General features: G+C 47.6%; 10 protein-coding genes across 10 annotated transcripts; 8 read left to right on the top strand and 2 right to left on the bottom strand.

The window, feature by feature from the left end:
* Positions 1–170: 170 nt before the first annotated feature.
* LY89DRAFT_574778 (putative ATP-dependent RNA helicase eIF4A) lies at positions 171–1,615 on the top strand (the record flags this gene model as incomplete). Its single annotated transcript, XM_018208757.1, is given in 5 exon segments — positions 171–210; positions 301–375; positions 428–532; positions 548–906; positions 962–1,615. 5 exon segments carry the CDS (start codon positions 171–173, stop codon positions 1,613–1,615), a joined length of 1,233 nt encoding a protein of 410 aa, XP_018077205.1.
* Positions 1,616–2,308: 693 nt separating this feature from the next.
* Positions 2,309–3,329, top strand: LY89DRAFT_728959 (uncharacterized protein; the record flags this gene model as incomplete). Its single annotated transcript, XM_018219329.1, has 2 exons — positions 2,309–2,627; positions 2,683–3,329. The coding sequence occupies 2 exons, from the start codon at positions 2,309–2,311 to the stop codon at positions 3,327–3,329; spliced, it is 966 nt and encodes a 321-aa protein (XP_018077204.1).
* Positions 3,330–3,853: 524 nt separating this feature from the next.
* On the bottom strand, positions 3,854–6,122 carry LY89DRAFT_575243 (dipeptidyl-peptidase-like protein V precursor; the record flags this gene model as incomplete). Its single annotated transcript, XM_018208783.1, has 4 exons — positions 3,854–3,979; positions 4,032–4,613; positions 4,660–5,761; positions 5,812–6,122. The coding sequence occupies 4 exons, from the start codon at positions 6,120–6,122 to the stop codon at positions 3,854–3,856; spliced, it is 2,121 nt and encodes a 706-aa protein (XP_018077203.1).
* Positions 6,123–6,548: 426 nt separating this feature from the next.
* On the top strand, positions 6,549–8,287 carry LY89DRAFT_637154 (kinase-like protein). The gene is made up of 3 exons (XM_018211518.1): positions 6,549–6,871; positions 6,945–7,548; positions 7,599–8,287. Exons 1-3 carry the CDS (start codon positions 6,752–6,754, stop codon positions 8,114–8,116), a joined length of 1,242 nt encoding a protein of 413 aa, XP_018077202.1. The 5' UTR covers positions 6,549–6,751; the 3' UTR covers positions 8,117–8,287.
* Positions 8,288–8,725: 438 nt separating this feature from the next.
* Positions 8,726–10,889, top strand: LY89DRAFT_607694 (beta-lactamase/transpeptidase-like protein). Its single transcript, XM_018210474.1, has one exon. It carries the CDS (start codon positions 9,018–9,020, stop codon positions 10,761–10,763), a length of 1,746 nt encoding a protein of 581 aa, XP_018077201.1. The 5' UTR covers positions 8,726–9,017; the 3' UTR covers positions 10,764–10,889.
* Positions 10,890–12,167: 1,278 nt separating this feature from the next.
* Positions 12,168–15,019, bottom strand: LY89DRAFT_607692 (Nop14-like protein). The gene is made up of 2 exons (XM_018210473.1): positions 14,730–15,019; positions 12,168–14,682 (listed from the first exon to the last, which is right to left on the bottom strand). The coding sequence occupies exons 1-2, from the start codon at positions 15,009–15,011 to the stop codon at positions 12,232–12,234; spliced, it is 2,733 nt and encodes a 910-aa protein (XP_018077200.1). The 5' UTR covers positions 15,012–15,019; the 3' UTR covers positions 12,168–12,231.
* A 150-nt stretch (positions 15,020–15,169) lies between these two features.
* On the top strand, positions 15,170–16,334 carry LY89DRAFT_637146 (uncharacterized protein). The gene is made up of 2 exons (XM_018211517.1): positions 15,170–15,589; positions 15,640–16,334. Exons 1-2 carry the CDS (start codon positions 15,223–15,225, stop codon positions 16,239–16,241), a joined length of 969 nt encoding a protein of 322 aa, XP_018077199.1. The 5' UTR covers positions 15,170–15,222; the 3' UTR covers positions 16,242–16,334.
* A 166-nt stretch (positions 16,335–16,500) lies between these two features.
* LY89DRAFT_311773 (uncharacterized protein) lies at positions 16,501–17,116 on the top strand. Its single transcript, XM_018206640.1, has one exon. It carries the CDS (start codon positions 16,696–16,698, stop codon positions 17,011–17,013), a length of 318 nt encoding a protein of 105 aa, XP_018077198.1. The 5' UTR covers positions 16,501–16,695; the 3' UTR covers positions 17,014–17,116.
* A 102-nt stretch (positions 17,117–17,218) lies between these two features.
* On the top strand, positions 17,219–17,736 carry LY89DRAFT_728953 (uncharacterized protein; the record flags this gene model as incomplete). Its single annotated transcript, XM_018219328.1, has 2 exons — positions 17,219–17,562; positions 17,616–17,736. The coding sequence occupies 2 exons, from the start codon at positions 17,219–17,221 to the stop codon at positions 17,734–17,736; spliced, it is 465 nt and encodes a 154-aa protein (XP_018077197.1).
* A 1,308-nt stretch (positions 17,737–19,044) lies between these two features.
* On the top strand, positions 19,045–20,260 carry LY89DRAFT_728952 (mitochondrial putative cytochrome c peroxidase; the record flags this gene model as incomplete). The annotated part of the gene is made up of 3 exons (XM_018219327.1): positions 19,045–19,552; positions 19,614–19,987; positions 20,048–20,260. The coding sequence occupies 3 exons, from the start codon at positions 19,045–19,047 to the stop codon at positions 20,258–20,260; spliced, it is 1,095 nt and encodes a 364-aa protein (XP_018077196.1).
* Positions 20,261–20,350: the final 90 nt, after the last annotated feature.

Genomic DNA, 20,350 nt, shown 5'->3' with positions numbered 1-20,350 from the left:
TCTCGTTATCGGGAGTTTGGCATCTAGTCTTTTCAGCAAAAAACAGTTTCCCGTCGCAGGCTCTCTACGAGACTCCTGCCACTTCACCCCACCTCACCACCATCCAGCTTTGCGCTTTCTAGATCACAGGCACAGCTTGCGATCTAGATCTTCGAAGTCAAACCGCAATCATGGCTTCAACTGATAAGGGTCTCGAGGAGATCCCAGAAGGTGAGCTTCCGCTGAACTTTGCGACGACACACCGCCACAGGACCCGTGCGGCAACATTGAGGGGATAGAGGCTGACGATATGTCGTGCAGGTCAAATCGAGTCCAACTATGACGAGACCGTCGACTCCTTCGATACCATGAACCTGAAGCCCGAGCTTCTTCGAGGTAGGATACAACATGCATATTTTGAGGAGAGCTAGTTCTAACATGCGCCCAGGTGTCTACGCCTATGGTTTCGAGCGTCCTTCCGCCATTCAACAGCGGGCTATCATGCCAGTCATCAAGGGTGAGTTCTTCAGCAGTGGTGAACAATCGTTCCAATGTTAATTCTTTCAAGGCCATGATGTTATCGCCCAGGCTCAGTCCGGAACCGGAAAGACTGCCACTTTCTCCATTTCCGTTCTTCAAAAGCTTGACCCCAACATCAAGCAATGCCAGGCTTTGATCCTTGCCCCCACCCGTGAATTGGCCCAGCAAATCCAGAAGGTCGTTGTCGCCATCGGTGACTTCATGAACGTTGAGTGCCACGCCTGCATTGGTGGTACCAGCGTCCGTGATGACATGAAGGCTCTTCAGGAGGGTCCCCAAGTTGTTGTCGGTACCCCTGGTCGTGTTCATGACATGATCCAGCGACGATTCTTGAAGACCGACAGCATGAAGATGTTTGTTCTTGATGAGGCCGATGAAATGCTTTCTGTAAGTGCTTGAAATCTGCAAAGTTTTCTGCCCACACAGCTGACAATATTTATAGCGTGGTTTCACCGAGCAAATCTACGACATCTTCCAACTTCTTCCTCAATCTACCCAGGTTGTTCTTCTCTCCGCCACTATGCCACAGGATGTTCTCGAGGTCACCACCAAGTTCATGCGCGACCCTGTCCGTATCTTGGTCAAGAAGGCCGAACTTACCCTCGAAGGTATCAAGCAATTTTACATTGCCGTCGAGAAGGAGGACTGGAAGTTGGACACCCTTTCCGATCTCTACGAGACTGTCACCATCACCCAAGCCGTCATCTTTTGCAACACCCGAAGAAAGGTTGATTGGCTCACCGACAAGCTCACTGCTCGTGACTTCACAGTCTCAGCTATGCACGGAGATATGGACCAAGGTCAACGTGATCTTATCATGAAGGAGTTCCGATCTGGTTCTTCCCGTGTCCTGATCGCCACCGATCTCTTGGCTCGTGGTATTGATGTTCAACAAGTCTCGTTGGTCATCAACTACGATCTTCCCGCCAACCGTGAGAACTACATCCACAGAATCGGTCGTGGTGGTCGTTTTGGACGTAAGGGTGTTGCGATCAACTTTGTGACAGCCGAGGATGTCCGCATGATGAGAGAAATCGAGCAATTCTACAGCACTCAAATTGAGGAGATGCCAATGAACGTCGCCGATCTCATCTAAGCACGTCTCTACACAAAAAAGAAATCGGTATATCACAGTCTCGACACTTCTGGCGCTGAAAAAGGTTCCATGGTTGAGACACCCTTGAGAAGGGTCGTGATAGTGAGCGTTGCTGGTTCGCCCGGCGCGCGAGGAAAAGGATAATTGGTAGCAAAAGAAAAGTGCTGCACAAAAGGCGTACAACGCCCTGCTTTCTTAGTCATCATCGGGCATTGCCAACACTAGAGGGTTGGGTGATGCTTTCTGATTTTCGCGTCTCCTTCTGTGTATTCATGGATTTGCTCGTTGGTCATCAGGCAGGCAATCTATCATCCAGATCTCGTTCTACTGGAAACATGGCAATAACTGTCATCTTGTACGAACCGAGACCTATAGTGATAGCTACTGCTTCTCACATAGACCAAAGCAAAATCAAAACATTGAAAAATACTGTGTTGTGTCTGTTTTGATTGTGTCTCCTCAGTGGAAAGTAACTTGCACGTGATGCTAGTGATGAAGGGGAACGCTCCTTCCAGTCTCGTCTTCTGTGCTCTCAAATTTGGAGCTACCTCACCTGTGCACTTTCTGCATTTAATACTTTCTCTCCACACACACACACAAAAACCGAATGCCGCACGCTTGATCTCCTCTCCTGTTCAACAACTTCTTGATTCCTTCAGTAATCCCCTTCCTGTCCTGGAATTCCTTTCAACGATGCCTCCAGCCTCGGGATTTCCAAATCAATCGACAGCAGAGCTGGCTTCAAACACCCTGTGGGAGTACCAGCTTCGCAAGGAGAACAAGGTTATCCTCGAACAAATCAGAAAGATTGGGGAGAAGCGTGATGCTGATGTATCAGAGAACATGAGGAGAATGCAAGAAGGAGAGAAACACAGACTTACACTCGAGGCTAAAGTTCTGGATCTGGAGAAAGAGAGGAAGCTGCAGGATGCACGCGCTGCTGAGCACGAGAGGGAGTGTGCGGCAAAGATGGCAGAGATGGAGAAGCACCTCAGAAGTCGCCTTACGGACGGTGAGTCGTTCCCTGTATTCTATCAACTTCAGCTCCATAGACTGACAATGATTAGAGGAGCTGCAAAAGGTCATGTCTAGAGTTCAGCAGATGAACAACCCAGTCCAAACTGCAACTGAGCCTCAGCCTGCAACCGTCGCACCACGTCCTTCTCAACCCAAGACACGACTAATTGGAGAAGCAACGAGACAAGAACCAGCAGGCATGCTTACCGGTCCACTCCGCGAGAAAGTCTCAGTCCCACCATCGAAGCCTAGAGTAGCCAACAGACGTCCATCGACACGCAGCAACTCAGAAGGAGCACCGCTACGAGCCGAGCCTGTCCCAGCCAAAGAAGCAGCGGCCATCATCCCAAAACTAATCCAAAGACACAAAGCCCTCAAACAATATTACGAGGCTGCGAACGACGCATTCGAGTCCTTGGCCATCACAGATCCACAGATTGAATACGACTTCATTGCTGCATTTCTCTCCGGTTTGGAAAACAAGAAGACAGCCGACAAGGTTATTCAGGCGTTGATGGCTCTTCATCCTGCAAGAGGTACGCTGGATGGAGGCATTAAGCTTATGTGTGGCTGGGAGGATGTTGCAGTTGGGTTCAAGAGGGCTGGATTCGATGTGACAGGGGCGAAGGAGGAAATTAAGAGAAAGAAGAGGACGTTGAATCCGAGGACTCAACTTGAGACCGGCTTTGGTAACTGATCGAGCGAAGATGGGCACTGAGGAGTGGCAAAACGAACAAGTATGACTGTGAGAATATGGCTTTATGCTGGGTATTGATAGCTCTGGATCATATTTCTGCTTATCTTGATTTGATGTTATATGGCTTAGCATGGTGTTGGCGCTCGAAGAAATGGAGGCAAGGTTTGAAGCGCTGTGTTGCAAGAGATTATCAGATCGAACAGGAGATTGGCCAGAAGGTAATTCAAGAAGATTCAATAGCTCCACTACACTCACAGAGCTAATGACAGGATGGTCTCATTAGACAAAATGATTATTTTCCTCTGTCAAGATAGTGGATAGTTTGCATGTCCTGTGTATTTTTAGACGCCATGCTACCTTGCACAAGTGAACCATTGCTATGAAAAAAAGAATGCACGTTGTTACCTCTCGGCTTGCCATATTTGAGGAACAGAAACAAATCTCAAGTCCTTACTGTTCGGCAAACGCTTTTGGCCCTACAATTATTGAACATTAGAGGCGCCGAGCATACATCGAACTCGTCTTTAGATCCTCATGTCCGAAACACTTCCTCCCAGCTCCTCTTGCTCTGCCTCAATGCCACTATACTTATTGATCCAGCCTAGAACCTCTTGATGCCAAACCAGCGAATTCTCTGGCTTCAGAACCCACTGACAGTCACAATTAGCACATCCCTTTTTCTTTGAGCCAAAGTAAACTTACATGATTCTCATCCGGAAAGCTAACAAACTTGCTATCAATCCCCTTCGTTTGAAGAACATTGAACGGTGCCAGTCCCTCAGCGATTGGAAGTCTGTAATCTAGCTCGTTGTGTATGATTAGGTGGGGAGTTGCCCAATTCTTCAGATGAGCTGCTGGGTCCCACTTCTCGTACCCTTCTCTGTTCTCCCACAATGTCCCGCCGAAGTCGTGGTGTGGGAAGAAGAGTTCTTCTGATGAGTATTGGTTCAAGGTGGAGAAGACGCCGTCGTGTGTTACGAGGGCTTTGAATTTGCGGCCGAGGTCGTGGCCTTGGATCCAGTTCATCATGTAACCGCCGTAGGAAGCGCCTAGTGCTACGGCGCGGCTGGTGTCGATGTAGGGGATATTGGATTCGATATATTCGAAACCCTTCACGAGGTCGGTGTAAGGACGTCCGCCCCAGTTGTTCTTTATTCCGTTCTGAAGAGCCATGCCGTACCCTGTACTGCCAGTGGGATTGGGCGTTACCACAACGTAGCCTTGCTCAGCGAATACAGCAGGATTCCAGCGAGTACTCCAGCCCTCGTTCCAGGCGCCTTGAGGCTATGGCTGTTAGTGGAATATTCAAGATGTAGATAGTGATACTTACTCCACCATGAACAAGGTATGCCAGTGGATACTTCTTGGTCTTGTCAAAATTGGAAGGCTTCAGGATCCATGCATGGACATTATAATCCTCTGCGCCAGCATACCAAAATTCATCAACTTGATCTTGCGAAAGTCCAAAAGCTTTTCCGCCTTTTGAGTTCGACGATATCGTCGTTTGGTCCGCGGGCTTCAAAGGATCTAAAATAGAGAAGATACTGTTATCCACAAGCGAATTACTACTGACGAACAGTCGATTGTCAGGTAAGACTGAGACATCGGTCACTGTACCGTCATTGATAATAGCTTTTGGTAGGTCTCTGGCTCGACGAGGTGATGCAGGTAGCTTGAATAACTTTCCTCGGCCATTTTCCTCAGCAGTGACATAAAGCTCTTCGCCATCTACGCTCCAGGTTATGCCTTCAGGTCTTAAGTCCCAAGAGCCTTCGCCGTCTTTTGTCTCATAAAATTCTTGGACATTTGAAAGGTCCATAATGTCCGGAATAATCATAAGCCTGGTCTTGTCGCTCTCGTATTGAATTGACTTCATCTTGGTAAAAGCAACAGACTTGGCATCTGGAGAGAACACGGGACTTCCACTGTAGCCTTTCAGATTTCCGGTCTTCACAAGTAGAGGTGCTGGAGGTTTGGATTCCTCAAATGTCCTTAATGGAATGTAGTAAATGTCCGTCTTGGTATAATTTGCAGGGTCTAGCTTTGGGTCCTTAGCAATGAAGACAATGCCGTTCTTACTGATATCGAAGTCCCCTGCTCCACCAAAAGGAGGCACTGGTGACTCGAGGTTTAGCGAGCGTGGTATAGCATTTCTTAGTGGTGCCACAGTCATGCTGTATATGCCCTGAGACTTCTTTAAAGTCGTATACCACAAAGTGCTCTTGTTCTCGGTCACATATGCATCCCACTGGCGCACGAAAAGCTTCGAGTATATCTTGGCTGTGGATTGGGGCTTCGGGGTAGTCTCTGGGTTGTATAGTTCACCCTCGGGTGTAGCCAAACCGCTAAGGACGAGGGAAATAGTGTTCGAATCGATCGTAGTGACTTTGATATTCGAAACTCCGCCATTGAAAGAGGTGATGACTTCTGGTCTGAATACGTAAGCAGAGAACGGACAATACAGATACTAGACAAGTCATACTTATTATCAAGATTCTCCGCATCTCCCAACACTAAGCTGGTAGTGCCTTTCTCTCCTCCCTTCAACCATAAGACCAAGTTCTGCTCTCCAAGCCATGTTGGCTCACTGGCACCCAAATCGTCTGTCAAAACCTTGGATTGTCCATTCTTGATGTCCAGTACCCGAATCTCTGATGTCTTCGAGTGCGATTGGAAAGAGTATGTAGAGACGCTGAACAAAGCCAGTGTCCCTTCTGCGTTTGGGACAGCAGCAGACCGCCGAGGGGCAGAGAGGAGCACTTCGGGAGTGAACTTCTTCGCGCGGACCGTCATAATTGCTATGATTTACACGCTGTATCAAGAGGGGTTCAACTTGCAGAGGACAAGTAAATATCAATTGAGAGTGAAAGAAGTCGAGTCCTTGTTAGGAAGGAGATGTAGTAGCTTTGAAAGTGGTGGCCTAGAGTTCGTCACCCCGCTTCGTCCTGACGAATGTAACCCCAGCAATCACGGCACAGGCAATGTTTTAGTCATGTTACAATTCACTGTAAAGCTATACACTCTATATGGACAATTGATACAGATAAGTGAAATGTCAAATTCCTAACAAAGTCCAAGTACAATACACCTTGATGGTATGGATATTCGTTCCTGGAGAGCTCCACCTCGGGCGGTAGCTTAACAGGGGGCTGAGCAAGCCCGACAGGGGTACGAACGTGGCGTATGCGCTGCTCACCCAAATATAATCCGCAGTGGAAGGACAGTCTTCACATATCTCCATCAATTCACAGCATCATTACAAAGCAGGATTAGAGCTGCAATTGCATCGCTGAAGCTCGACAAGTGAAAGTGCCAAATCATTCCACGAAATCGGTCCCTGCATCGATAGAGTTTCAGCTGGGTTTGCGCTGAAGAGAGCTTCTTGAGCTGTGCCGACGTCAAAATCCGAATAAATCTGCACAATGGGGCAATACTTTCACGACCTCCTGTACACCTTGACGAACTGTATGAGCTGCTTTCCTGGCTCTCCGCAGCTGAAAATCAACAATCGCAGTTTCAAGATCCTGCGATTGCTGGGAGAGGTAAGCGGGCAAGGCTGAGAGCTTCCAGACAATGTTGGAAGCTTTGAGAATAGTGCTAACACCAAATTATTAGGGAGGGTTCTCATACGTTTACTTGGTCCAAGATACAGGAAATGAAGCTCAATATGCCCTTAAGAAGATTCGATGTCCATTTGGGCAAGAGTCGGTTGCGCAAGCTTTGAAGGAAGTCGAGGCTTATAATCTATTTTCGCCCAACCCGAATATTATTGCCAGCGTGGATCATTGTGTGATGGCGGATCGATCAGACCCGGGCGCGAAGACAGTATATATACTTCTACCGTACTACCGACGAGGAAATCTACAGGACATCATCAACGCGAATTTGGTCAATCATACGAAGTTTCCAGAAAAGAGGCTGATGATATTATTCCTGGGAGTATGCAAAGCATTGAAAGCTATGCACTATTACAAAGTGGCAGGAGGACCAGGTGGAGCTAGGAGCCTCCAAAATGCGAGGAAGATCCGAGGCCAAGCTGCAAGAGCTGACCAAGATGCGGAAGAGGAGGTTGAGCAGCGAAGAGGGAGACAAAAGGGAAGAGAGCTTGATCCGGATAGCGAGCAACAAGAGCCATTGATGGATAATGAGGTGACGCAGAGCCAGGAAGGCGTTGCACCAGGCGAAATCAGAGCCTATGCGCATAGGGATATCAAGCCAGGTATGGAAGTCCCAAAGCACTATGTGGTATAGTAAGCTCACTACAGTCAGGAAATATCATGATAGACGACGATGGCGAACAGCCGATTCTCATGGACCTGGGATCATTAGCACCATCTCCCACGCCTATCACATCAAGGTCTCTGGCCCTTGCGGTGCAAGACCAAGCTGCGGAACATTCAACAATGCCATATCGGGCACCAGAACTATTCGATGTTAAGACTGGAAGTACAATCGACACGAAGGTCGACATATGGTCTTTGGGATGTACACTATATGCTTGCCTTGTAGGCAAGTCGCCCTTCGAAATGCGTAGTGATGAGACCGGAGGTAGCTTGAGCCTCTGTGTTCTAGGAGGCGACTGGAGATTCCCAGACGAAGGTGCTGGAGGAAAGAAGAAAGCTACCAATCAACCTGGACAAACGGAAGATAGCGAAATCCACGAAAGCATCCGAGAAGTGGTGAGGAAATGCTTGAAAGTCGAGGCAGCCGAACGACCAGATGTCAATGAGCTCATTGAGATTGTGGAAGCGGTAATTGCAGAATTACCAGAAGATGGACACTCATGATCGTGATGTACAGTTGTTTTTGTATCATTCTCCAGATATAGGCGTTTGGGTCGTTGCTAGCTAGGGGACATCAGGTTCAGATAAATATCAGTCTGAGCTCGTACTAGTCCATCGAATCATGCATTGGCGCAAGGTTCAAATTTAGGGTTACCACAAGAAGCAATTTGAGCGCATTCTATGTGTAATGGATCAAATCCCGTATGTTGCATGTCCTCTCCTCGCTCAGCCTGCCTCGAGCCTGCGTCTCACGGTGTGCGACGCAACCAATCAGACAAAGGCGTTGGCTTACATAAATTCTTACTGTGGATCCTCGACGCGAGCAAGAGCAGGGAAGTTCATCCATCGAACTCTCGCTCACTCCCGCTCTCTGTGGGCCGAAATGTACGAAAACTCAGTGATCATTGGTCAGCCATGCGTCTTTGATGAATTTAGACCCTTTTCATAGGATAGCTCGCTGTGAATGTGCTAGCAATATGACTTTTCCCCTTTCATGCCTTGCCATTCGCACAATAGGACTACGAATCCATAGTCATTCTTCTCCTCAGCCTCCAGGGCGGTGTTTGTTTCTGCGGCAGATCGTCATTTCTGTCATCGCTACCACTGTCTAATACACATGTCAAGGACCTTACCTAAGTGTTAGGAAGGCACAGTTACCCCCAGCTGATGGGCCGTCGTACTTTCCGCCTCTCATGCCGCGTCTGCTTATTCTGTTTTGATAGTGGCTTAGTGGATCTACTCGGACTTCTTTACCATTACTTCATGATGATCGAATATATAAAGTATATGAATCTTCTCTTTAATGCCTTTCAATATTCTCCTACCCACACTTCTCTCTCCCATACACATATAAGAAGTGCCAGTACTTTGCACACAACATTCGAACCTAGTCAGTCCATATACAATGGTGTCCAAGATTTTCGGCTCCTGCTTGCTAGGATTCTTATTCACTAATACAGCTCTTGCTGCAACAAATTGTCCGTTGCTCGGTCCAGACTTTCCAGCACCAAAGAACCTATCCTCTAGCCAGACATTTCAAGCAGCGCTCACAAATCTCACCCAACTTCTTTTACAAAGCATAAGCTCTGGTAACACTACTTATGGACCTCTCGATGCAGTCAAGACGTCCTTCTCCATCGAGATGTTCTCAATCCACGAAGAACGGTCACTGTTCTCGAGCCAATTTTCAGCACCTGCATTGGCAACAGTGCCATACGGAGTCAAAAACGTCACTGCAGACACCATGTTTCGGATCGGCAGTTCAACCAAGCTCATCTCTGCTTACACATTCCTCATCCAAGCCGGAGACAGAAAATGGAACGACCCAGTAACAAAATACGTTCCCGAGCTCCTAGAAGCAGCAGAAGCACTCAATGCAACCCAGGACTCTATCGACTACGTGGCATGGGAAGATGTCACGCTCTGGGAACTCGCCAGCCACATGGCAGGAGTCGGACGTGACTATGCTGGTTTCGGTGAACTCGATGGTCTCCTAGATCCTGCCCCGGATCCAACAGCACTTGGTCTTCCACCATTGAATGCAACTGAAGTCGCTACTTGTGCAGGAGGTTCAATGTGCTCTCGAGCTCAATTCTTCGCTGGCTTTACAGAACGCCATCCTGTCTTTGCTCCCTCCACTAGTCCAGTCTACTCCAATGCCGCCCTCCAAATCTTCGCATATGCACTTGAGAACATCACCGGAATCGACATGCCTACCATGGTCTCCAACTCTCTCATCACTCCATTAAACCTCACACATTCGTCTTGGACTGTTCCTACTTCCAATGCTTCGGGTGTTTTACCAGAAGGAAACTCTTGGTCTCTGGATCTAGGAGACGAAACAGCAGCTGGAGGGATGTACTCATCCACATCCGACATGACAAAAATCGCTCGCTCGATCCTAACCTCTTCTCTCATTTCTCCTGCTCAGACCAGAAGATGGATGAAGCCTCGCAGCTTACTTTCTGCTGGAAACGCAGCTGTCGGTGCACCATGGGAGATCTACAGACTAGAGCTCAGTCCGAATGACAGAGTTGTGGACATATACACCAAGTCGGGAGACCTGCCAGGATACTCCTCCGTCTTTGTACTAGCGCCAGACTTTGACTTGGGATTTACTGTTCTGACAGCTGGTCCCTCCGCCACTACCAATTCCAGGATTCTGGGTGGTTTGATATCTGATGCTGTTTTCCAAGCTGTTGAGGATGCTGCTAGAGAGGAAGCCGAAGCAAATTATGTTGGAACCTATGAAGCTGCGAACAAGAGCCTCAAGTCAACAATCACCATAACAATAGATCCCATGAAGCCCGGCTTGGGGGTAACGAGCTGGATCAGCAATGGCACAGACATGCTTTCGCCCACCGTCGAAGCAGCTGGCATAGCGGCTCCAAGTGCACGTCTCTATCCTTCTGGTTTGAAGAAAGATCTAGGGAATGGAGAAACAGAAGTGGGATTTAGAGCCGTCTTTGAGAATCTGAATGCCGGAGTTATTGGAGGTATCTTTGGAAGTGCTTGCGAGACATGGTTTAGTGTTGATTCGACTTATTGGGGGACAGTTGCTACGGATGAGTTTTTGGTGACTGTTGGTGAGGATGGGAAGGCGAAGAGTGTTTCACCGAGGGCGCTGAGGGTCGAGTTGGTGAAAAGCTAAGGAGAACTGTATGATGTTGGGGTTGGCATAATCTGGCTTTGAAGTAATAATTGGGCAATGCTTGTATCTGAGAATCTACTGTAACAATAAAGACTTTGCGGAAGGTATATTCATTGTAAACAAGAGAGGACTTTGCGCTTGATAAGTTGCATGAACGAATATTAATGCTGGCAAAATTAAGTAGCAACGTTAAGAAGGCATCGATATTACTACCTTGCCTCACTAGACCGCAAATCGCGCATTTTGCGTATTTCGCGCGATGTGCGCGAAAACCGTTCACTTTCCACCCCTCTTCTTTTTGAAGAGGCCAAGCAGCAACCCCTCAACTCTCACTCTCAAGAACCCGTATGATGAAATTTCGAAATAGACAAAATTAAGACGGAACTCGATACTTAATATATTAATGAAGCTTCTGAGCGGACGCGCCTAAGTGCACATTGCTAGCTGTTGCAAGAAAAGAGTTTACATGGAGGGGGCAGCAATAGCAATAGCAATAGCAACAACAATTTTTGTGGACGTGCAACAAAAGAATTTCTATGGAGGAGCAGCAACAGCAACAGCAACAGCAGCTTTTGTAGACGTACAACAACAGATTTTCTGTAGAGGAGCAACAGCAATAATCAATTTTGTAGACGTGCAACAAAAGGGTCAATGTTCGGGGACTGTTTGGATTTCCGGTACACAAATACAGTTACTTAATTTATGTTCGGCGGCGTTCATGAGGTTGGTAGGTAGAGAATACGAGTGAGAAAGGACTCATCATGATGGAAACATTGCATTAATACGAGGAATCTCTTTCCATACAAACCAACTTTGCAACCATTAGCATTCCAGCAAGTGAGTTTCATCTCTGCCTTATAAGGTCTATCATCAATATCTCTAACTTCTCCAACCTCTCCAACCTACTCGCAATCTTTATTGAAATATACGAAGCCTCGGATAACGCTTTCTGTTGTCCTACATAAGACCTAGGACCGCTCCCACATGGCAGAAACTCAAACTTACAAGGCTTGATTGTGTCTTAACGACTCGGAATAAATTCTCCAACATCATCCCCGGTGATTGGCTCTGAACGGTAGAAAGCAAAGAAGCAGATATCCCTTCTTGTTCACGGCCGATTCCCTGTCCGCAGAAAGTTTCTATTCCAGGAAAATCGCAGAGATTATACGTCCCATTCCTTGCTGTGAATGCTAAGGATTACTTGGAAATTCTGAGGATCGCAAGTGTTGAAGCGCACACTGCTCATGACTGAAGCTTGAAATGTTTTGCCGTATTTTGCATGGTGGTTATTGTGCCCCACTGAGTGCCCCACTGAGCGACTTGCTGCGCAGTGATGTGGGAGTTGGAGCTGGAAGTCACCATTCAGAGGAGGAACATTTCAAAACACGTAGTACTGTACAGTACCTTGACATTGATTCACGTATGTGATGTAGTAATTCCACATCTCACATTCCCTACATAATCATACTCATTTCCTCCCCTTCTTCCTCCACTCTTTCTCCCTCTCATAAGCCTTTGCTTCCTTACCCTCCTCGCCCTGAATCTCAGCCACAAGCCTCTTATACTTCTTCTCATAGGCCGCATCCCTCTCCTTCTTCTCCTTCAAACTCTGGATAGCCATGATATTCGCATCCTTTCTCAACTCTCTGATCGCCCCCTTTCGTTCTCGCTTATGCTCCTTCTTCAACTTCGCAGTCTCTGTGCGAGTCTTGTCTGGATCGTAGTGGCGTTCTGGGTTGAACGATTCTTCGAACTTGGGGATGAAGGTCTTGATTGCGAGAGGTCGGTGGTGATGGAGCTCCAGGGGTCGGCGGGAGAGATGTGCTTGGGTGAGGAGTAGGGTGAGTTTTTGAGTGAGCTTAGTGAGAGATTTTTGGGTATCGGTTGACAGCTTGGGACGACTGTTTTTGCCTGAGAGATGCTGGACTATCCTCAATGCTGGTCCGAACACTTCCGTGAACGCTGACTTTTGGGTCCAGGTACTGGCTGCAGCGTCGAGGAGCCCTAGGTTGATGTCCAGTAGCGCACTTTTGAGCACCTCTTGTTCTTCCTCCGAGAGATCTTGAGCTATGCAGTCGTAAATCTGCAACCTGCGACTAGTGTCTGGTGCACTCTCAATTCTCAATGAAGCTTTCGGTTCATGATAAGGAAAGTTTCCAGGGAGTTTTGCAAACTTCTTTGGAGCCAGGACGCATAGGCTGTTCTCGATGAAGTTCATCACCTCAGGAACATATCGTTTCGATAACTTCTGATACTGTATGCAGATTGTGCATAGATATGCCCCAGTTGCTAAGTCAGACAAATTTTGGGGAATCTTCAGTCCAAGAAATCTTCCCATACTCAATATCGCTGGAGTGACAACTTGATGGAAGTGATCAGAGGTCGGGAAAACAGTGCCAATCGCTGTGAGGATGACTAGATCTCCCGGAGTTGGAGACATTGCCCGCGACGAATCTAAATCCTTCAGATGTCGACGGAAAGCATTGCTAATTCCAACAGGATATGTTCTAGCCAGGGAATGAATGTGACGGATGACAGTCTCCAACACTGCAAAAGGTGGCCGTTGATCTTGGTTTGCAAGGTATGAAATGTGGTCGACAAGAGCCACAGAAAAATTCTCAAGCTTTTTCTTGTTCTCGGCATTGAGTTTCGGGTGGTAGAGTGCTCTGATCCGCTGAATAACAGTTGGGAAATCCAGAATATTAATGCCTCTAGTTACCTCAAGCAACTCCTCGTGTGATTGTGGACATGAAAACTTATATGCTAAGTTTCCATTAACCCCGTTCTCAGCGGGAAGTTCTACTTCAGGCAGGGGAGCATTTGCACCTGTCAGAAATTCAGGTCTTTTAGCCTCTTCTTCTGTCAGAATGCCTTTGACAAAGTCATCCTCTTCGTCATCCTCAAGTTCTTGCTCTCCTTCTGCGTCGGAGACGCTATCAGAATCGTCCTCTTCTAAATCTGAACCGCTTGCTACTAAGTCATCGTCGATCAAGAAATCGTCTTCGTCTTCAACGCCAAGCTCGGCCATCGTGGACTTTGTCTTGATACCGGCACCAAAGCCAAAATCTTCCTCCTCTTCCTCATAGTCGTCCTTGGGGGCATTCTTATTGGCCTTCGCATCTTCTTCCTCGCTATCTTCCTCCTCTCCTTGCATTCGACGAAGTCGTTTGGTTTCCAGTTCTTGCAGTTTCCGGGCCCGCTCCTCAATCACTTGTTCTTCAGGCTTCGACTTCTCGGTAGGTTTCGCTCTTTGGTCCTGAGCTAACTGCTTCAGACGCATGTCATATTCTTTGTCAAATTTGACCTTGTCCAGGCCAGTCAAGAGAGCCGCGCGCTCTGGATTCATGCCGCCTAGGTCGACCACCGGAGCTGGTGCAGGTTTCCGGGTGATGCCACGTAAAAGATCATGTATGTTTGACAGTTCTTTATCCAATTCTTCTCGTTGATCCTCATCCTCGTCTTTTGCAGCTTGCCTCTCGTACTTATAAAGCTTGGATTTCGCCATGACTTCCTTCATGACCTCTTGCTTTGACTTTTTCCGCTCTGGTCGGTCTTCTTCATCTTCCTCATCATTCTCAGAGCCTTCGAGATCAGAGCGTCGTCGTTTCCGTGCCCCTTCTTCGTCTGAAGGGTGGTCGTCCGCATCCGACAGCTCCAAGTCCTCTTCGTCAAAGTCGTCCACAAGAGCTGGATCGTCCAGCGATAGCGATTTTCCCATATGAGTAAGCTCTCCGGGTTCCTCGTCATCCTCCAGATCAAATGCAGAGCTATTCTTATGTCGCAATTGTTTCTCGTGTGTAAACCGCTCCAGCATCTTGTCTTCTGGTGCCAGACTGGGATCATTTTCGCCGAACCGCTTGTCTAGAATGCCTCCGACTTTGCGCCGCCGTTGCTGTTCTTCGATATATGCCTCTCGACGCTGTATCTTGTTAGCAGAGCAATAATAGAGAAGCTCGCAAGACATACTGCTTCTTCTTCCCGACTTTTTGCAAGCCCAGGCCTTCTCACACCACCTTTGATTCCATGCTCCGTTGTAACCTCAAATTTGGGCTTCTTGACTAGCGATTGGAAGTCGAATGGGTTGAATTGCTCTCGAATGCCATTCAGTGCCACATTTCTGTGCACTTTCTTCTCCTTCTTAGCACCATTCTGAGAATTCTGTTTCTTCTGCTTCTTTGACTGTTGAGGCCCTATAATTCCTTGCTCTCGAAGGGAGAATTTTAACCTCTTCAGCTGGGAGGGGGGCATTATGTTTTGTGTTCGAGATTAATATTGAGAAACTTTTAGATATTTTTTTTGATGGCAGAAATCCTATCAGCTTATCAGCGAAATGCGGATTAGCGTCTCACGATCAAGGCTGAACCACTAAAACTTCCAGCCTTGTCTTCTCTCGTTCAACAAGCTCAATTGTCTTTTGATTCTTTCGACTTTCGACTGCGAATGTAGTATCACACACAAGATGGCGGCTCTCACGCCTGCCACGAAAGATCTGCTATTCATAGTCGGACTTGGACTCACAGCATCTGCGCTCGTAGCAACTGTACGACGGATGTTACTATTTTCTCGAGATGCGTCCATCATTCCGCCTTCTGAGAACAAGCCTTCATATATCACTCAAGATGTCGAGGACTCCTTGAAACTGGGTACTTTAGACAAGCTTCTCGACAGTCCCAACTTTTGTATTCAGGAAACGACCGCTATCATAATCTGCGAACGCGCACTTCACGATGGAACTACGATCGACGCGTTACTGTGGCATATTGCGCAACCTAATCATGACTTGAGAGAGAAGGGTATTCGGGCTTTATCCATGATGCTAAACAGCTGTTCGTAACCTCTACTCTGGGTTCACCGACTTAATACTAATTTTCAGCAGCGACTGTCAAGATTATCAATAAGCCTTCAACATACGCAGCTCTCGTTAAGTCACTCGAGTATTCAGTCACAGATTACGAACATAATGGTTATGATTTAGATTGGGATAATTGGCATTTACGGGACATTGCAGAACAAGGCTGCTTGATGATTCTGGGACAATTGGTAGACAAATATGGCATTGAAGGCGTAGTCAAGGCACGATTTGTGGAGAGATGGCTGGCAAAGGAGCCATGGGGTGATACCGATGAGGAGAGATTCTTCTTCTTTGCAGAGTCTCTGCGGAAAAACTACCGCTTGAATGAGATAACCGTTCCTCTTTTTAGAGATCGGATTGGGCGGAGACAGCTGATTAAAGCGAAGCTCATACCGCATCAGTTCGAGATGGGTACACGCCAGAGGGATACGAGAATGATCAATGGAGAAAGCACAGCAGGGGAGGATTTTGATGGCATGTTTGTCGAAAGTCGGCGAAGGAGAGACCAGAGTGCAGAGGATGACCGTATTCGGCGACGAAATCGAGAAGCCATGGTTCTGAATGACGGAACAAGACCGCTTGGAAGAGACGACATCATTCAGCGAGACAGCACATTTTCACGATGAATGATATCAACCATGACTTTGCAAAAAGTTTCAGTGTTCAAGGTTCTCCCTTGCATTTCCAGTGCTTGCGTCTAAGCGGTACATTGGTGCAAGGTAAGAGTGGCTTCCTAGCGCTTATGCATTGTTTATGGCTTCTCAGGACTGACGCAACTCCAGCTTTGTTGCCTTTCCAAATGTTGCAAGCCTATGGTGTGTCGTTTTCGATGCTCACCACAAAGCTGAAGATCTCAGCTTTTGCACTGCCTGGAAACATTATTCCACGCCGCAGCCCTGAATTGAGGTATTTAGCCATCAATTGATTCATTCGCCAATTTGATATCAAAATCGTCCCTTTTAATTGTCCTACCTGGTCTTCCCAATCGGCTTGCCGGGTCATTTCTCGTCTTAGGTCGGTTGATTGGCCGCCACGTTTCTAGTACGCTCGTATCCGTGACTTGGTACTTCGTACATCATCATGATCTATTTTTGCCGTTATCAGTCTTTCCTATGCTGTATTTTGATGTTTATTTGCAAGTCCCCAACTGATACGGACTCTGACATCAAATTTTCTTTATTTGACCTGCGGCTCTACATTTTCGTATTGTTGAGGACCTTGCTAAACGCATTGAATATTGTTATGTTGTGTTACATCATAAGCACTTGTCTGCATGTGCCTCTGCAGGTACGAGTTGACCGCCCCTACCTCCCAGGAATTCGCCAGTACTTTGCCCTTCACCTCCAGCTACAACCAAGCTTCGCTCCTGCCCTGTCAATGTCTTTCTCACTAGCTTGAAGTCTAAAGTTAGTCAAAGTTCTCAGCAGACAGAATCGTAAGTGAATGTTGGGTCCGGTGACGGACATGACATGATACGACGTTGAGTGCTAAGTATAAGTACCCTCTTCACTCACTCATTTTTACACACTTCACAATCTCTATACTGAAGTCACACACTACTCCCCAAGAACAACCACTCACTCGTCAATCACCAACCGCAAACATGTTCTCAACCACTCCTCTGAGTCTACTCGTCCTCGCCATCTCTACTCTGACAACAGCTCTCCCCGCGGTTACCAAGAGAGATACTTGCACCCTACCCACAAGCTTCACTATCAGTGGTTTCACCGCATTCTACCCAGCAGCCGGAAACACTCACAATCAAACTACCAGCTTCGAATTCGGCGACTCAAGCACGAGCAGTGAACTCACCTGCACCGTTTCCGGAGCCCACGGACCTGACGATGTCTTCTCTTGCTCGGACCCAACTGTCTCTTTCAGCTACGATGGTACTGAGACCAGCAGTGGAAGTGTGACGATCTATCAGATGGTTTCGGGCTGTGCTGGGTGAGTTTTACTCTTTCTTCTGAGTTAAGGATGAATGCTAATTCCTGATATAGATGCATTGATGGTTCTGTTTTCGTCTCTACGGACTGTATTCCTGCCGAAGTTCCTTTTGGTCTTGGAACGAATTGTGAGATGCCTACTGTCTCTTTGACTGGGGAGTTTTCGTCTAGCTAGACCAGCTTGGATGTCGGATGGCGACTTGAATGTTCACTTTCTTCTTGCTTAATTGCTGGGCGCAGGAGTACATGGCGTTCACGACGTGGGATTTTTGCTGGGTGGTCATTGCGAACGGATAAAGGGGTACTAAAATGCATTGCTCTTTCTAAAGCTGGTCCGTGACGGGATAGAGCTTTGCGTTACCGGGCGGGTTTAGACATAGAGGTCTAGATGAGAGGAGAGAAATGTGATTACTTCATGCAACAAACTATCTTATCTTCATCTCCATCTCATATGGTTTGTTATAACCGAACCTACGTCTCATAAGTCCCCCCTTACATGGTACAATATTTTGATCGGCTAACATCGCATTTTAACTAAATATCAAAATATGGCCTGACATCTTGGCAATTGTAAATTTGCGTCACCCATAGTCACACGGCACTACAAATTCGCTCTAAAGGCGTAACCTGCTCGTAGAATGGCAGACTAGGCAGAAACTCATTTCAGCTCTTGAGCCTCGCCACCATGGTGAGATTCGCCCTTCATAGTTCTCGTGTCACACCAACATCTTCTAAGCATCCCAAACTCCAGCAACTATGGTAAACAGCAACCTCTTACTAATCATCTTCGCCGCAACAGAGTCTAGACTTCTCCAAAGGATGAAGTTTAGTAAGGATCACATGATCATCTGAATAATGAACTCCGAGGAATCGTCAGCGAATCAAGAGAAGAAGATCTACGCTGACGACGGAACAAGAGCTCGGAGCGGAACTCGCATAAAAGTGGAAGAGCGGCGAACCCAAGTTCCATTTCTGAGGTTCAAAATTTGTGGTTCAGCCCTGCCTGCAAAGGACCCCTGATTTTGTTATGCCGTTATCGGAGTCCTTGAACGCCCTTCCATGACGCTCCTCGGTATAAAACCACGCAAATAAAATCCCAGGCACGGCAAAATCTAGAATTTAGTGATGAGAAAGCAGTTCCACGTGGAAAAAAGGTACATTACTCATGAACGTGCTCATTGGTGGGTGGCGAGTGGGTCACTCAGATAATCGGAGTCTGGCGCGTCGCGACGGAACGGGATTGTGCTTTGCAAAGTGGGTTGATTACCTTGGTGGGTTCGGTTTCGAGAGCTGTTGAAGGGCGTCGTCGGGGTTTGAGCCGTGAATAAAATAAATTTCTATGAGGTTCGGAGCTAGCCTTCTTAGCTATCCATTCTTGACTCAGAATTTAAACGTCTATCTGATTTTCTTCTCCATCAGTCCCTTTCTCGCTCCCTTTCTTTCTTTCTTGAGGAATTGAGATACACGATCAATTGAATAGAAGATGGCTTCCGCAACTCGAACTTTCGCCCGCGCCTCGTCTGCGTTCAGGACTGGTACCCGTAATACCCTCCTCACTGTCTCCCGCCAGACATTCCGCTGCCAACGCCGCGGATATGCCTCGGAGCCCACGAAATCCTCGTCGAGCGGTCTCCTGATCGGTGTAGGAGCTCTTGCCCTCGGTGGAGCAGGATACTACTTCTACACCCAAGGCAACGGCTCCCTGCTATCTGGATCCTCGGGCGAGACAAAGGGCATCTTCACCCCCAGGTTTGAGGACTATCAGAAGGTGTATAACGAGGTGGCGGAGCGGTTGGAGGAGAAGGATGATTATGATGATGGCTCGTACGGACCGGTCTTGGTGCGATTGGCGTGGCATGCCAGCGGGACATTCGACAAAGAGACGGGGACTGGAGGGTCGAATGGTGCTACGATGCGGTTTGCGCCAGAGGGAGATCATGGTGCGAATGCGGGATTGAAGGCCGCGAGAGATTTCCTCGAGCCTGTGAAGCGTATGGTCTTCTTGCTTTCTGCCATAAGTGGGGAAATGTATGCTGATGATGTTTTGTACAGAGAAGTTCCCGTGGATCTCGTACTCTGATCTTTGGATCTTGTCTGGTGTTTGTGCGATTCAGGAGATGCAGGGCCCGACGATTCCGTACAGACCGGGAAGACTTGATAAGGATATTGCTGCTTGCACGCCGGATGGACGTCTACCGGATGCTTCGCAGGGTAACAAGCATTTGCGGGACATCTTCTATCGAATGGGGTTCAATGACCAGGAGATTGTTGCTTTGAGTGGTGCCCATGCTCTTGGTCGTTGCCACACCGATCGAAGTGGTTTCGAAGGTCCCTGGACTTTCTCTCCAACTGTGGTCACTAATGATTACTATGACCTTCTTCTGAAGGAGAAGTGGAGCTGGAAGAAGTGGAATGGTCCTAAGCAGGTACGCACTTTTGCATTCTGTTGCCATTTCGTTGCCAGAGTATCTGCTAACAGCCCCCAGTACGAAGACAAGACTTCCAAGTCTCTCATGATGCTGCCAACCGACATGGCTCTCATCACCGACAAGTCCTTCAGACCATGGGTCGAGAAGTACGCCAAAGACAACGACCTCTTCTTCAAGGACTTCTCCGCCGTCATCACCAAGCTTTTCGAGCTCGGTGTTCCGTTCGCTGAATCGACTGAAAAGATGACATTCAAGCCCACCAATGCTTAGATGAACGACGATACCCCACTCCGTACATGTGCTATCTCGTTGATGGTTAGACTGGGTATAGAGGAGTTTTTAGACGGAATGAAGATTTAG

This window comes from Mollisia scopiformis (assembly GCF_001500285.1).
Source record: "Mollisia scopiformis unplaced genomic scaffold LY89scaffold_3, whole genome shotgun sequence".
In the NCBI taxonomy this organism is placed as follows: domain Eukaryota; kingdom Fungi; phylum Ascomycota; class Leotiomycetes; order Helotiales; family Mollisiaceae; genus Mollisia; species Mollisia scopiformis.
The sequence above is the reverse complement of the archived record's forward strand: the minus strand, read 5'-3'. Positions and strand labels throughout refer to the sequence as shown.

Excerpts from the sequence above, each read along its gene's own strand:
- LY89DRAFT_637154 (XM_018211518.1), top strand. The coding sequence starts at position 6,752 with ATGGGGCAATACTTTCACGACCTCCTGTACACCTTGACGAACTGTATG. Across the intron at positions 6,872-6,944 it reads TCCTGCGATTGCTGGGAGAG|GGAGGGTTCTCATACGTTTA; the intron begins GTAAGCGGGCAA and ends CCAAATTATTAG. Across the intron at positions 7,549-7,598 it reads GCATAGGGATATCAAGCCAG|GAAATATCATGATAGACGAC; the intron begins GTATGGAAGTCC and ends CACTACAGTCAG.
- LY89DRAFT_607694 (XM_018210474.1), top strand. The coding sequence starts at position 9,018 with ATGGTGTCCAAGATTTTCGGCTCCTGCTTGCTAGGATTCTTATTCACT.
- LY89DRAFT_607692 (XM_018210473.1), bottom strand. The coding sequence starts at position 15,011 with ATGCCCCCCTCCCAGCTGAAGAGGTTAAAATTCTCCCTTCGAGAGCAA. Across the intron at positions 14,683-14,729 it reads AAAGTCGGGAAGAAGAAGCA|CGTCGAGAGGCATATATCGA; the intron begins GTATGTCTTGCG and ends AACAAGATACAG.
- LY89DRAFT_637146 (XM_018211517.1), top strand. The coding sequence starts at position 15,223 with ATGGCGGCTCTCACGCCTGCCACGAAAGATCTGCTATTCATAGTCGGA. Across the intron at positions 15,590-15,639 it reads ATCCATGATGCTAAACAGCT|CGACTGTCAAGATTATCAAT; the intron begins GTTCGTAACCTC and ends AATTTTCAGCAG.
- LY89DRAFT_311773 (XM_018206640.1), top strand. The coding sequence starts at position 16,696 with ATGATCTATTTTTGCCGTTATCAGTCTTTCCTATGCTGTATTTTGATG.